General features: G+C 36.1%; 1 protein-coding gene across 4 annotated transcripts in view; it reads right to left on the bottom strand.

The window, feature by feature from the left end:
* Nucleotides 1-2,922: 2,922 nt before the first annotated feature.
* CCDC141 (coiled-coil domain containing 141) overlaps nt 2,923-15,640 on the bottom strand; it is a 164,705-nt gene continuing 151,987 nt past the window's right edge. For 2 of the 4 annotated variants that reach the window (XM_016152554.2, XM_036237696.1), the window contains 2 exons: nt 8,688-9,541; nt 2,924-6,545 (listed from right to left, as the gene is read on the bottom strand). In XM_016152554.2, coding sequence (XP_016008040.2) covers nt 6,278-6,545; nt 8,688-9,541 — 1,122 coding nt within the window. In that variant the 3' untranslated portion in view covers nt 2,924-6,277. Of the gene's footprint in view, nt 6,546-8,687; nt 9,542-15,640 lie in introns of all 4 variants that reach the window. The other 2 variants (XM_016152556.2, XM_016152555.2) reach the window with 2 other exon arrangements.

The raw sequence follows: 15,640 nt of genomic DNA, 5'->3' as shown, positions 1-15,640 counted from the left end.
TGATTTATTAATTGCCAACTCCCTGCCTTTCTCCTGGATGAAATCATTGTAAGCATTCTGCTTTTGGTGAACTCGCTATATTCCCTTACTAATTCCAAGAATTTTTGGTAGATTTTTTTGGGATTTTCTACATAGAAAAATCATGCGATGTGTAAATATAGTTTTATTTCTTCTTTTCCAATTTATGTAACTTTCATTTCTTTTTCTTGTCTTATTCACGATCTAGGACTTCCAGTACAATGTTGAATGAGAGTCTCTGAAGTTTCTAGGGAAGAATCTTCATTGCCTCTTCTCGCTTCTGGTGGTTGTAGTCAGTCACTGGAGCTTTGTGGCCAGCAGCAGCTGTTTAACCTCAGTCTCTGCTTCCTTTGTCACATGGCCTTTTCTCATGTGTCTTCTGTGTCTCCTTATCTGTCATGGCCTTCTTTTAGAACACCATCTCTGGATCTAAGGAACAATCTGACACCCTGTTAAACCCAGGGCAGCCCTCTAATTGGGTAACAAAAAATGTCATGTAGACACATTATTGTGGCCTCTAACGTCCTTTCAGAGGGCTCCCCACATACATTTATATTTACTCCCCACATACACATATATTTCCTGAATCTATAGAATATTCACACTGAGAGGAAGGATGAAACCCAAACCTAACACTCAGTTTTCTTACCTTGATGTTTGGCTTTTTTTCCCTTCCTGTCCTACATTTCCCAACACTTAGTGGAACACAGTATATGATCCAAATCTTTTAGATTCCCACATATCCCATTTACTTACATGAATCTTTTTTTTTTTTTTTTTCCCAGTGTGGAGTAGAGACCGCCTTAACCCAGACCAGGACTTGACAAGTAATTCTACCACTCCCTTATGAACAACAGAAATGAATAAATATGCATTTAAAAAGACATCTTCTGGAGCTGCATTAACTTGAATCAAAAGCAAGCCACTGAGGCAAGTCATGGTGATGACGGCTAGAGAAGACACTTTGGAGCAGGTAGGCATTTGAACCTTTCTAACTCTGCCAGGTAACTGGTTTCCTGCTTCATCTGCATTTTCAACTCTTCTGTTTGTCAATAGCTTGCTTGTGTGTGGGTTTGCACAATACTTATACAGAAAGGGGGCTTTTTGGCATCATTAGAATAATACGGATAAGAGTCTCTGTCGTGAGTCAAGCATGTTTCTTTATACCTCCTGTTTTGAATTCTTATTTTCAAAGGATTTCATTAAATACTTTTTAATGTCAATGTTAAGATAAAAATACCACTTTGTAGTTGTTTGAATCAATAAAGTGCTTGGAAGAGAACAGCTGTTGAATGACAAAAGGAAAAGTTTATTTCATTAGCTAGCTCTGGAGCTGTTATTTCATAAGTATTGATTTAAATGGATACTAAATGGGAAAAAAAGCCATAGCAGGAGCCATTTGAATACAAATTGAAAACTTCAAATTACATAACTATTATTGTTCTGGTTTAAAGAAAAATCAGGCTGGATTAATGTTTTCTAGCTACTCTATAGTTAAACTGTTTCAATTTCACCAAATTTTTTATTGTGCTAGATGAAAATATATGCATCCAAACATTCTTGTCCATACAGGTCTTTCTGTTCCCTTGTCCTTTAAGGAGGATAGGGTATAAATTTTATGGTATAAAAAGGATTTTCACACCTTCCTTGATAAAAGGAAAAAAAAAACATAAATCCTCCTACTTTGAGGAGAGAAAAATCCTGTAATTTTGTAAAAAGGAGGAAATCACTGTTGAAGGAAAGGAAGAGCCACCTGGCCAAACACTCTAGCTCCAGAATCCAAAACTGTTCATCTGGAGGAAACTGTTCATCTAGACGTCACCATTGCCGCTTAGATGGTTCACGATGTCACATTCTCACTACCAGAAACAGTGGCGTGGGAAATCACGAGTAAAGGGCAGATTAGTAGCTTTGTGCTTTCCCTCTGAAGTTGAATTTTTACACAGTTGATAACATTCAAATCTCATCTCGTGTGGTTAGAGCAGAGAAAAGAAATTGTTGTTGCTTTAAGCAGGACACTTTCACTTAGTGAATGCAAACCTTTTGGCTGGCTCTCTGATATAGCTCCAGATTCTGCTTATTATAAATGGAAAACAGTCTGTCATGCTTTGGTATTTGCACTGACAAGCACAATAACAGAGTATCCTAGGAGGAGGTATTTTGTTTCAACTAACTCATTTCGTGGACACTCTTAAAATATTGTATGTATGACAGGAATGTCAAAAAGCTTCAGATGGCATTTTTTAGTAAGGAACAGTCATGAATAAAAACAAGCGGAATCAGATGCAATATCCTTTCCTTCTTTCATTGGGAATTCAAATTATCTAAGTTCTTGGATTTGGGTTTTTAAAATATTTACATGTATGAACAAAATGCTGGTTTCAAATAAGATCTGTTTGCAAACAGATTACTGAACCCCAGCTACAATAAAATATTGATAATTTGTGTATTTTTCAAAAGAAGTACATAAATTCTGGTTTTGGCAGTTAGTCACTGAGAGTGGAGACACCCGCTTCTCCGCTTACACCTGAAGATGATTTATGCGTAATTACATCTGCTTTAAAATGTTGGAACAATAGTCCTGGATTTTGCCTCTTGTCTCCTCAATATTATTTTGACCACTAGAGCCAGCTCTGTCTTTAAGTTTAAATTTTCAATCAGAGTCTAAGCCAGAGGATCTGGAAGGTTCTCACTTAAGTTTTGTAGATTAGGTGAAAGTGTTTTATATGTACTTCACAGATAGAATCTGACTGGCTAATGTTAATAGTAAGAAGAATAATCAGGTAACAAATACATCCTTCTCTTTTTACATCCCCCCATCTCCCTTACTCTCTCTCTCTCTCTCTCTCAAAAAAAAAAAAAAAAAAGAAGAAGAAGAAAAAGAAGAAAACAAGCTAATTTATCTTTGTTTACCTCTGACAATAACTCAAGAAATATACTACTAAGTGTGACTACGTCTTAACTGCTGGGAGTATAATGACAAACAGGGCTGTCAAGATCCTGCCAATAAGGATCTCACACTTTAGCCAGAGGAGACAGACACTCAAACATGTAATTTTGATGCTGTGTATCAAGAGACATGACATGGGCAGCTTTGTTGCTCACAGCACATATAGCAGGGACATCTACACTCAACTTGATGGGTCAGAAGCCTTCCTTGGAGGATACCATGTCTTAAATGGAACTGGTGAAAAAAAAAGCAAGAGTTAACCTGCATGCAGATAGAGTGAGACTATAGTAAGGGAGTTCTGGGAAGAAAGGACTGGAGACAAGAAAGAGCATGAAAAATCTAAAGTTAAATCTTGCTCTATGGGGTGATCGGATGGGATGGAACAGAAGCTGGGAAGGGGAGGCAGGTACTAAAGAGCCTTGTATACTACTTGAAAGAATTTAAACTTAAGTGATGCAATTAGAAGGTTCCTGAAGTGCTCTAAGTATTGTAAAGTACTGAAGTATTTTAACATTATTAACTGAAGTAGCTAAATTTTTCCTGCTTCTTTTTTCAGACATTTTAGATATTATAAAATATGCAGAATTCAAATGTAAGGGCTTATATAGCAAATTTCTCCTGGAATTCAGTGTGAGAAAAAACTTTACCACCAAATGTTTAATACATCCTTTCATTAGAAAATCAGAACTGGAAAATGCAGGGATTTTGCCTTACAGAAAGCTCAACACACATTTCGTGTTGCATTCCTTAAGGTGTCAAGTATACGCTCTCTTTAATCCTTCTTTTCATTTTCATTGTCTTGTTAAAGTGTTTTTACATTACTGTACATAATTTTCACTATGAGTAAGTGGATGTAAACCATGCATATACCTTAGAATAGAATCATCATCTGAATTTCCTGGTTTTTTTTTTTTCCTTTTTAACCAATAATTTTACTTCATACTTTCATAAGGGGAATTATTTGATCAAGATGGAAATCATAGCAAAAAGGAAAACCATACTTTGAAAATAAAATATGACCAGAAGAACAAGAGATTGGTGAATTATTCTTCACTGCTGTGGGAATTACTAGATTGTCAACTGATAGCCCAGAAAAAATACGTAGATAGGTAGATAGGTTGGTGGATGGATGGATGGATGGATGGATAGACAGACAGATAGACACTGATAGATACACAGATAGCTACCTGATATATTGAATATCAGCATAATGTTTTCCACCAAGAAAAACATCTATGTATGTATGTACATATATATCTCTGTATATATATTCATATTCTTACATTTAATATATACATAAATATATCACGGGCTTTATAAGCCTTATTCATTCATATACCGTGAATATATGTATATCCCACCCTATTCCCTAAAGGATTAACATTAACTGGCATGTAACGGGTAAAACAAACCAGCAATTCCCATGCCCTAACAACCCCATACCGAAAATTCAACCAAGCCGGTGGGAAAATGGGAAAGGAGATCTCACTAAACCAACAAGAAAGAGATAGAAGGTGGATAAGAATTTGTCCTCACCCTGCCTGCTCTCTTTGGACATGAATAAGTCTCACTCTTTAGCTTCAACATGGGAATAGCAGTTAGGCAAAATATGCAAAATACTTGAAACTGGAAAAAAAGGATAGGACAGTTAAGAAAGTATCAATTCTCTAGGATGCTGTATATGTAAGCTGTCAAAGTATGAAAGCAAAATAAGAGATTTAATATTTTAATTAAATTAAATATGTAGCACATGAAAAAATATGCCAGATTTTTATGCAACCAGATTTTACGCCTTCAGATAACATTCAGTAATTTTTTAATATCAACTTGAATATATTACATTTAAATATTTTTATTATTTGTAGACGGTCTTACAGCAACATAATTAATTCCTTCTCTTCATCAGAACAACTATAATAAATTATTCTTTCAACTAAAGACTTTTACCCTAGCAATTCATGACTATGCTTAAAACCTAATGAACAAATGCTTCTCTTTATTCATATTTATTTTAAAAAGGAGTCAGAAAGATAATCTTTTCTGAATAATATATTTCAGAAAGGCATAAAACATCTATACTATTACAGTGACAATTATAAAAAAGGATGGAATCCATCTTATATCGCTTTATGATACACTTTTCCTCCTAAATCATACTAAATGTACCCTCCTGAGTTTAATTTCAAGTCTTTGAAAAGGATGTCATCTTAAGAAATCAGAAATTTAAGTTCTAATTCATAAAACATCATTTTCTCACATGGAAATAATTGGAGGTTATATACTAACACCACTCCTTTAATTTTAATATTCTAAAGAAACAACATCTGAAAGAGACATGGGGGCAGGAGGCAGTGTTATGACAGGTTACATTAAACAATATAATTACCCTTAGCCTTTATAGCATGCTTTTCATTTTCCAGAGCTTTATAGGGCTCGAAATGAAAACTCTCACTTGCCCGAGGTAGATGATGAATCATTTTTCAAATGGGAAATTGAGGCACTGAGATGCCTTACTATATGCTGCAAAAATGGTTAGCAACAGAGTCAAGATTAGAAGCAGAAGAAATTGGTTGAAGTTTTATATGCATGGCTGCCCAAAACATGTCAACAGAATGACAGGAATAATGTCAGTCCATATTCATGGCCTGTGTTCCATCTTGCTCTACGACATACATAGCTGATAGAAGTTTAAAACTCCATATAAAGTTGAGGGACACATCTACTCCCCAATGCCAAACCCATGAGAGCAACACGAGGAGTGATTATTTGCAGCGGCATCCTCAGACTCAGGAATGTAGGCCATGTTGAAACTATGTAGAATGTATTTCAGTAAATGAAAACAAGACATGAGACACAAAAATTAAAGACACTTAATGCAATAATAAAAATTACTACTTCAGTTCAATATTTCTACAGTTATCTACAAAGATGTTTATGACTGCAATTAAAAATAAATTTTCAAACAATTGGATTTGAAGTTTGACTCACATCTCTATGCTGTGAGCCTTAATCTGCATGCTCCTAAATTAGGAGGGAATAAATAGCACAATTTTACTTGTTTTATGTTAAACACATCTCTTTCTAGAATACAAAAATGTGGCATAATATAATTTACCAAGCTCTTCAAACAGACTAAAGTACTAAAGAAAACTGAGTTATTTCACCAAACAGTGCTATTAGCCTACAAGCAATATGGCCGGGATGGAGGTACACTTGGTAAGGGATGCTTTATGGGAGATGCAGGAAAATAAACAATTGTATTGTCCTTTAGGGTTGTGAGAATAATGTCCATGAATGCCAATTCCACAGTTACTGTGTGAGCAGCCAGTACATTAGGGACACACTAACATAAACGACACACAGTGTTATCCAGTTTATTCTTGTGATTGGCGGCCTGCAGTTACCTGTCACATGGAGGATGACATTGGAAGAGAGAATGCCACTAGAGTTTTGGGCCCGAGCCACATAGAGGCCTGCATCTGCCCCGCATACCTTCGGAATGAACACTGAATGTCTTGTCTCCTTGTGTAAAACCTGTAAGTGTCCATCTGCAGACAATTTCTGGCCCTTCTTGTACCTGAAGCAGAGAGTCAGTTTTTAAAATCAGGATCAGTGTTTCAATAATTGGATATTATTCACATCATATCCAATTTGTAAAAGCCATGACAAAGAGGCCCATTACCACTACAATATTCTCTAGTGTGAGGAACTTTGCGGCCACCACAGATTCCAATGGGGTTGTTTATCCCCCAAGCAGAGGTTGGCGGGTGGTGGACGGAGAAGTGCTGGATTGGCTCTGACCATGTTTTTTAAAAAACTGAATTTTCTGACAGCATTTAACAATTGGAATATTGCACATGAAAATTCAGATATCCAACTACTCTTAAAAAAACCAGACCATCTGGTCACACAGGGCCTCCAATTGCTCACAGCAATTATCTAGACTATGAAATGGCACCCTCCTATTTGGCCTGCATCATTCTTTCGGCTGCTATGGGACAGCGGCTTGTGACTACTGGAATTTGTATTGGAGTGAGACTCATCTGCCCCATTATAGTCATCCCGTAAGAGTCACACAAGAATACTTATTTGCTGTTTTAGAGGAAGATAGTTATACAGCATTTCCTGGAGAAATGAGTTCATTTAATTTTTGTGAATTAATTTCATTAGAAGAAAATGATTTCTAATTATAAAAACCATTTATGCAATTGGAATATTACCATTAATGACATGTTTCTAAGTTTCCTATGAACATGAACACTCAGCTGCACCTTTTTATAAAGCAAATAATTTGTTTATTTTATGTATCCTAGATTCTAGTTTATTTATTTATATCCACATTCTACTACACAAGTGATGACAGACTTGAATCATTGTCTGTTCCCATTGCCCAAATGATAATTTTGCATTTTTATGAACGTCCTACAAATGTATGATTCCCTGATAGCTTGCCAGTTGTTAATTGAGCAACATTTTAAATCTGAAGGCAAGATATTTTTTTCACAATAGTTCTTCAATATTATAGTTATAATAGATTTTCAATAATATTTACTAACCAAGTCATTGGCTATGTGAACAAAAACAAAAAATACTTCAGACAACATTTTTCTTTGGGGTGAACTGATATTTAATAATGAATTAAATATCTTTTAAATTCATAAATATAAAATTCCTGATCTATAAAAAACATGCAATGGTAAAAACAACAACAAAAAAATAAAAAGCATAAATGGCAGCACTTTGCACAAATGAAGTTTCTGTTAATAATCTGAGAAACAGGTTTTCTCACAGGTTCTTTAGCTAACCAATTCACACTGCGTGTATCATCAATGGGCATACACAATAATTTAAACTGCTATTTTAACATCTACTAAAACATTATGATAAATAATGCTATTTTACTTATCTTAATTTAAAAGTATAAACCCATTTCCACAAATTTAAAACTGTCCTCAAATAGATCTACTTAAAATGAAAATTTTCTATATGTTTAAAAGTAACCCAAGAAAGTCAGAATTGCTTTTATAACAACAGTAGGTGATTCAAAACCTATATTCTGCAGTGTATTTTATCAAAACAAATAGGCTAAAAAATAATGTTTCCAGAGTGAAATCATATTGTTCACAGCTCAGTTACTATACCACCTTTCAAAAATGGGTTTATTACCTGTCACTGGGAGTAACTGTGAAAGAAATATTTTTATTCCATCTCTCACATTGAAGAAATTTATAAAAAGAAATGTCAGCGAAATAAACAAATACTGTAAAAGTAGCATGTTGGGAAGAGAAAAGAGATAGATAAATGAAACAAAAGGGAAACACCCAAATTCTTATGTTTTTTTAATTGAATAGGGATGCTAAACCAAGAAAATTTCATGCTTATGTAAAAATAAATAATAGAAAAGAATTTCAACCCACTATCTTTTGAAATGTGGAATGTTAAACTGATACGAAAACAAAAAGAATAACACAACTAAGTTGCAGTGTTTTGGAGTTTGTTAAATTATTTTTTTATATGGTTACTTTTTTTTTCTTCAGGGTATTAGTCATGCTGCTACTAAAATGAGATTTGGGGGTTTGATGTGAGGTTGAGTCATGCAGAGTTGCAGTGTCGCAGAATATTAATCAGCTATGCCTAAACTTTTAAGTTAGGGCACATGAATGATTTGCTCAGTATTCAGTTTGTTTCTCTTTATGGCTTGTCATTATAGGCTACCCACCATGTCAGTGTAGGCTCTGGAAATCCTGTTACTTCAACTTCCAAAGTCACTGGAGATCCTTCCACAACTGTCACATTAGACAGGAGCCTGGAGAAATTAGGTGCCTGGCCAGCTAGGCTGACCATGCTGTTTTCTGCTGATGTACTTTTAATCTCTTCTTGAGAAACTATTTGCCTCTGATAGGCCAGGCTGGGGCCTGATTGAAACCTGAGACCCGAGTATGCATCCTGGGAAACATGCAGCCTATTTTGGGTTTTAGTGACATTATTATCAACATGCATTTTCTCCTGTGTTTCTAGCAAACTTTCCTGAGCCTGCAGGTGCTGCTGTAAAGCTCTCTCATGCATTTCACTCGACATGCTCTCTGGATGTTCAGCACTGATTTCGCAGATGGCAGTACTCTTTTCCAGAAACCCTCTGGAGCTCGATGGGTGCTCAGCTTTGGACTGAGGGTAAGGCCTCTCAAAGTGACTTGAAAACATTTCTCTCTTATCATCGCAGGTATCAGCAAAAGCAGCAGGTGGTGGAAGGCCACATTCCTGGGCCTCCCCTGGATGGCTGGCCCCCATCTGCATCCTGTAGCTGCTTATGTGAAGGCTGAGGGAGGGGCTGGCATGCTCTTCCACCTCCATGTCAGATAGTATGAGGGGGGAATCAGGGCTTCCTGGGAGTGGAGGCAAGGAGATGTCATCAGGTGAGATGCACTCATGTTCTTCTCGTAAAAGCATGTCTGTAGGCTGGAGCAGGCCTTGGACGCCACCCACTTTGCCAGAGGACAGCTGCTTCAGGTCCTGTGGAAGCCGACCCTTTCCTGTTCCATTGACGGCCAAATAATCTGCTACATGCTCCTGCTTCTTCAAACAAAAAAGCCAAAGCTTTGAGTTAGTCACTGAGTTTTCTTTTTCCAGGTCTCAAACTCAGCTTGAAAAACAACTTGAGAAAAGCGCTACGATGATTTAAAGCTTGGGGCCCTGGCTCAAAAATTATAGAACTTGAAACCATTTGTCTATTTAACCTGGGCACAGGCTCATCTCATGACTAAGGAGTCAGTAAACTGACCTCCAGTCTCTGAGTGAAATGTGATAGACCTTGTGAAAATGGAAGAGCGACAGTTCTAGTTATCACCTCTAATGAAGGGTTGGATTGGATAAATGTCTTTTCAAATCATTATGTGAGGAGTCTCCTTCCACCAGCAAATTCTACTTTGGTTTATTTGTCTATACTTCAGGTGAACACAGTTCTTAAATGCACATTCAAAACCTATGTAATTTTATTAACCAATATCACTTGAATAAATTTAAGGAAATTAAAAAATTTTAAACCTAAAAATAAAAAAAATTAGAGGTTCCCTCATTAGGTGATCCCTCAGAATCTACTAGAGTTACCCCTCTCCTTTTCCAGAAAGTTATTCTTTTTTATTTTATGTTTTATTGTGGTAAAATATAGATAGCATAAAATTTACCATTTTAACCATTTTTAAGTGTACAGATAAGTGGCAGTAAGTACATTCACATTGTTGTGCACCTATCACCACTAATCATCTCCAACACTTTTTCATCTTTCTAAAGTGAAACTCTGTACCCTCTAAACATGAATTCTCTATTCTCTTTCCTGTCTCTATGAATTTGACAACTCTAGGTACTTCATATAGAGAAGCCATTTTTAAATCATTGGTTTTATTTTCTTAAAACCCCTTAATTTCATTCTTGCATTGAAAAATATCTTCTGGGCGCCTATTACATACCAGGTACTAGGCATTGGAGAGAGAAAACGGTGAGTAAAAGTAAATACGGTCTCTACCCTCACAAAGATGATAGTCTAGTGGGGTATGGAGGTATTAATGGAAAATGACGTTATGATCTTTCACGAAAGAACACACCAAGATATAATAGAACAATGCCTGCCACTTATCTTTCCGTCCCATGTGGAGTGTAGGTCCTGCTAGGAGACTGAATAGCAGTACATCGCCTCATGCTAACACTATTCTAGTATTTCTCTCCAGTAATCCATGTCCATCTCTGGTTTAAGAAGAGGCTCAAATATACCCTCTGGCATAGACTCAAAAGAGCATAGAGGCTGAAAGGGATCTCATCTATCCTGACCTGCTTGTTTTACATTTACTTATTTCCTTGCCTTTCCCCAGCATTTAGGTTGCATTTTTGCTTAATTAACAATCCCTGGTCTTTGTCCAATTGCTATTGATTCCACATAAGAAAGCTATATTTTGCCTGGACTTTGAGTTCTTTGTTTCAGCACATAGTCTGGCTCCTGACATACTTTAAAAGTGATTTTTGAGAAATAAATGTGTTTTTAGGTTGAGGATTAGAAGTAAAAATAAAACAATGCTCCTTCTACTATCCCACAGATATGACTTATTTTCAGAGAAAGCATAAACACGGCTTAGAGAAAGTGGTTCACTTACCCATTTGATAGAAGTTTAAATTCTCATTCTATAAGCCAGAGTTTTTAAAAGTACCTCTCATTTAAAAAAATTATTAAATAAATACATATGTAGTAGGAATGCCCCTCTCCATCATTTGGTTTTCCCTGCTACAGCTTAGTTTTGCCTTACTTTTGATCTCTTCTTGAAAGTAGAATATTTATTTTCCTTTTCATAGGGACTTTGACCCAACTTCCTTTTTAGTTTAAAAATCTCCTCTGACATTCTGGCAGCCTCTATTTGAACACTTTTTCTGAAAGGGTGCTTTCTTTGAAAATACTTTTATGCTTTACTTGTGTTAAGAGTATCTTCCTATATTTAGCAAAGGTCTGCTCCCCTTGGTACCCACCAATGATCTGAACTGGCCTCCTGGAGTAACAGAGAAGGTGTCTACCTGCTCCCCTCTTACAGCGGCCCTTTGACTATTTGGAGAACTGGTCCTAACCTCTCAATCTCTTTCTTTGTACTAATCCCTCTCTTCTCCATGGATTGTCTCCTGGATCTTTCATCATCCTGGTCACCTTCTGGGAGGTCCTTCTCCTACTGGGCTACAAGCCGCTTCACAGGAAAGCAAGGACATTTGTTGGTCCAAGGGTCGTACAGGGACAGACAGCTCCTTACTGACTTTGGGTAACCTATGCCTTTCTAAAGAATAATAGTGTTTTAAACTTGTCTGAAATTTGTCACAAAGCTTAGGAGAGAAACTTGGATAAAAGTCCAGGCTAGTCTCTCCACAATTCACTCCTTCCTGAGGTGAAACTGACTTATCTAATTATGGGTTTGGAAGAAGAGACTGAGCATGGTCAGTTCTGTCTCTTTGATACCCTTTCTTTTGGACTTCCTTCTATCAAATAGGTGCATTCATACTGACAATAAAGTAAAAAACCCGTGCAGAGGTGCCTGTGGTTAGCTAGCTATGTACCCTTGCTGCTGAGTAGACAAGTCCATCTAAATCAGAGATGAAGTTTTGAGAAACCCACTAGATACATCTATGGCATATCCTCTAGTACGGTTTTTACTGGTTATTAATTTCTGACTCCTGTGTCTCATTTTCAGATGATATCACACTCAAAAAGAAAATTCGAGAATATTACTTTTTATTCTCTATAATTCTCCCTATAATTTCTAAAGTAGAAAAATATTTTCCACAGAAAATGCCAGATGACTTCTACTAACAGTAAGAGGAAGAGAATTTTCTCAAAAATTTTTTAGATACTTTTCAACTTATTAATGTTTTCCCATAACCGTGTTTATTTTCAGGATTTGTTTACTTTCCAAAAGGGAAGTAATTAGTCGAACCATCATCTCTTTGTTCTATATATGCCATGTTTTTACTAAAGTGATTGTGTTAGTTTTTTTGTTTTTATGAGAATCACATGGGACTGTTGATTCATACTGAGTTTTAATCAACCAAAATTTCTCATTTCCTCTGTCCATTAATACCACTAAGAATGCTGAACGCTGCAGAATTTAGGACAAAGCCAGATGTCTCCCCTCAAAAGGAAAACTATCTTCTAGGTTGACATTGATGAACTACTTAACACTCTTAGGTACAATTATAACCAGACCAAACTCTCATTCGGTTCATACTTCTCCCTTTACCTTAAGAGAGATATCAGGAGTATGGTTATCAAATGACTTCCTAATGACAATAATAAATTTTGCCTATGTCACTAACCTAGAATTACCTATTAAATAATCATCTCAGAAAGCAAAGTAAGGTGAATTTAATACAAGTTTTTTTTTGCGTAGATCCATTTTGGCTTTTGACATTTCTGCTTTTCTTCTCAAATGTAAATCAGCTTTCAGTTTTTAAGTCATTATAGAATGTTATAAGAAACTCCTTTTAAAGCCCACTGAGCTATACTTTACTAGGTCTACTAGTTGTCCTTTATGAAAATGGTTCACTAACATTCACATATAACAACTATTTTTTCACATTCCCCCACCATGAAACCATTTTTGCTATCAGTAGAAAAAAATGTGTATGTGTGTGTTTCTAGAAAAAGGTAGATAAATCTATATATCTCTGTGCAGATAAGGCATCAATTTGATGGATTCTGGCAAAATGGCTGGGAAACTATGATCTAACTGTAATTCACAAAATCACAACTCACTCTCAATGTGTTTCTCTTATAGCCTTGTTTGCTCTTTGACTTTTTTGTTGATTCCTTTTTCTTTTCTCACCTTCTAAATATATGAATAATGTGTGATCTTGTCTTTAAGTTCCATAATTTTCTCTATATGCTTCTCCTTGCAAAGATCTCACCCACTTTTATATCTAGCGATCAGTTAAATTTTAATTAACCCTAAATTTATAGCCTCAAATCTTATCTCGGTCCAGATTTCTGAACTTTCCACTGATGAAGATAATCACTTGGATTTATAATCATCACCTTGTAGGCAAACAATAGAGTGTTTAGAAGAGAGAACATAATAATGCTCTACAGCCATCAAACTAAGTGTATAGCACCAATCCTCAAAGTACACAGAGTGAGGAGCCATCTATGTGGTAAATTTAAAGGAATGCCACAAGACTTTACCTTCCAAAATATCTCAGTAAATAGTCTTATCTTGGGATAAAGAAAATTAAATGAAGGTAAGTAGGAAGATATTGAACATAGGTCTTGGTCTATGAAAGGCATTTCTGGGAATTTGGAAGAGGCTTTGGGCAAACTAGGAGTTACTTTGTACCTTTGGTCACATGGAGTGGACAAGGTAAAAGAGAACAGAAAGGTGAAGCAGAATACTTTGTCTTTTCCCTAATTTTTTCCAAAGCAATATCTCCTCCTGCCTTCCTTCCACCCCCCACCCTGACCTACCAAGTGATCAGGATTAGAGGAGAAGGTCCCAGGGACTGTCTTCACCTGGTCTGATAAGAGCACTCTACAAAATTGTTTGGTTTAAAAATACTTCCACGCCATTGTTTTGTTAATCATCACATAAACAGATGAATGCAAAGAGGGGAAAGGTTTGGCATGAGAATTTACAGTATCATTACAAAACAGCTTATTTATATGCAGCAGTTCCTTGGAGAGTCCCTTTGGTCTTGTAGAACAAGTTATACAGCTGAAATTCAGGAGATCTGGGCTGCCTGCCCAGTTCTGACAGTGCTTTCTGTAATTTTTCGAGGGCATAATATTTATTCTCTTTTGGCTTCAATTTCCTCAACTGTAAAATGAGATTTGATCAGATGATTGTTAAATCCCTTCTAGTGATAAGATTCTGTATCTCTAATAGCTGGCATCGCAAGCCTTCATCTTCTACCGAATAGTTAGTGAATTTGGTGAGTCTCTTAATACTCTCTGCCTCCATTTAACCTTAGGAGTGTTCACGTACTCCTGAGAATTTAGCTATGGACCTCACTTTGGGCATAAAACATCATCACTAATCTGTTAGCAGTGCAATGAGCATGGCATTTACTGAATTGACTAATTCTACCTGCTGCAATTTTGGGTTAGAAAAATGAGAAGCACTTTGTTATCTCCAGGAGAAAATTCTGTGATTAATACGTTGTTGTAATAGTTTTGTGGAATTGTTCTTGCTTATTTAAATCATTTTCCGAGGAAGATCAACTTTATTTAAGGATGTCAGAATTGAACTAAGCAATTCCCAGACAAGCTTTTTACATGGTGTTTCTCATTATCTGCCCACATGGTTTTTGTGGGAATCATTATATTTGACCTATAAAATAACCTATTAAAAAAATAAATAAAAGTAGGAAAACCCCTTTTTACTAAGTATAAATGAGTCAGTTTGTTTTGGTAGCAATAACTTCTAACCTTAGTAAATGTGCATGGATGACAATGTAAAAAATGTGCAGAATTAAAAAAATAATTTGGGTTTAGTGTCTCTTAGAAACATAGTCAAGACGATGTGACCCACTTAATGTTATTCTTTATTATTTCAACTAGTCGGTCTCAATAGAGGGTGACTTTGCTCCCCGGGGAGTATTTAGCAATTTTATAGACATTTTTTGGTTGTCATGACTGGACAGGGTGGCTGCTACTGGCATCTAGTGAGTAGAGGCCGTACATTCTGCTCAACATCCCACATTGCACTGGACAGTCCCCCACGACAAAAAATTCTCTGGGTCAAAATGCCAATAGTGCTGAGGTTGAAAAATTTTGATTTAGATCAGTCAGAGTCACCAATGACCACATGATATGAGATGAAGGTCCATCAAGATGCTGAGGTGTGGCAGCTTTCTTTTGCCTCAGGGAAGAACCCGGGTTTAAGTACCTCACTGTCATCAAGGTCATCCCACAAAAAGGCAGCTTGCTTAATTGTTCTTGCTGCCAGGTGCTTATATAATTGAACTAGATCTTTGCATATATTTAACCTAAAAAGGACCTAAAATGAAGCTCTACGAATTATACTGACTTTAAGAAAAGATAACTATTTCTCCATGAGGTAACTATAAAACAAGGAAGAGGTTTTTTTTTTTTTTTTTTAAAGTCTCAAGTCACAAAAAGTATATTCTATTAATTTATGTCAGTTGAGAATGTTGATT

This window comes from Rousettus aegyptiacus, unplaced genomic scaffold, assembly GCF_014176215.1.
Source record: "Rousettus aegyptiacus isolate mRouAeg1 unplaced genomic scaffold, mRouAeg1.p scaffold_m13_p_2, whole genome shotgun sequence".
NCBI lineage: Eukaryota > Metazoa > Chordata > Mammalia > Chiroptera > Pteropodidae > Rousettus > Rousettus aegyptiacus.
Note: the sequence above shows the minus strand (reverse complement) of the source record. Positions and strands in the feature narration are given on the sequence as shown.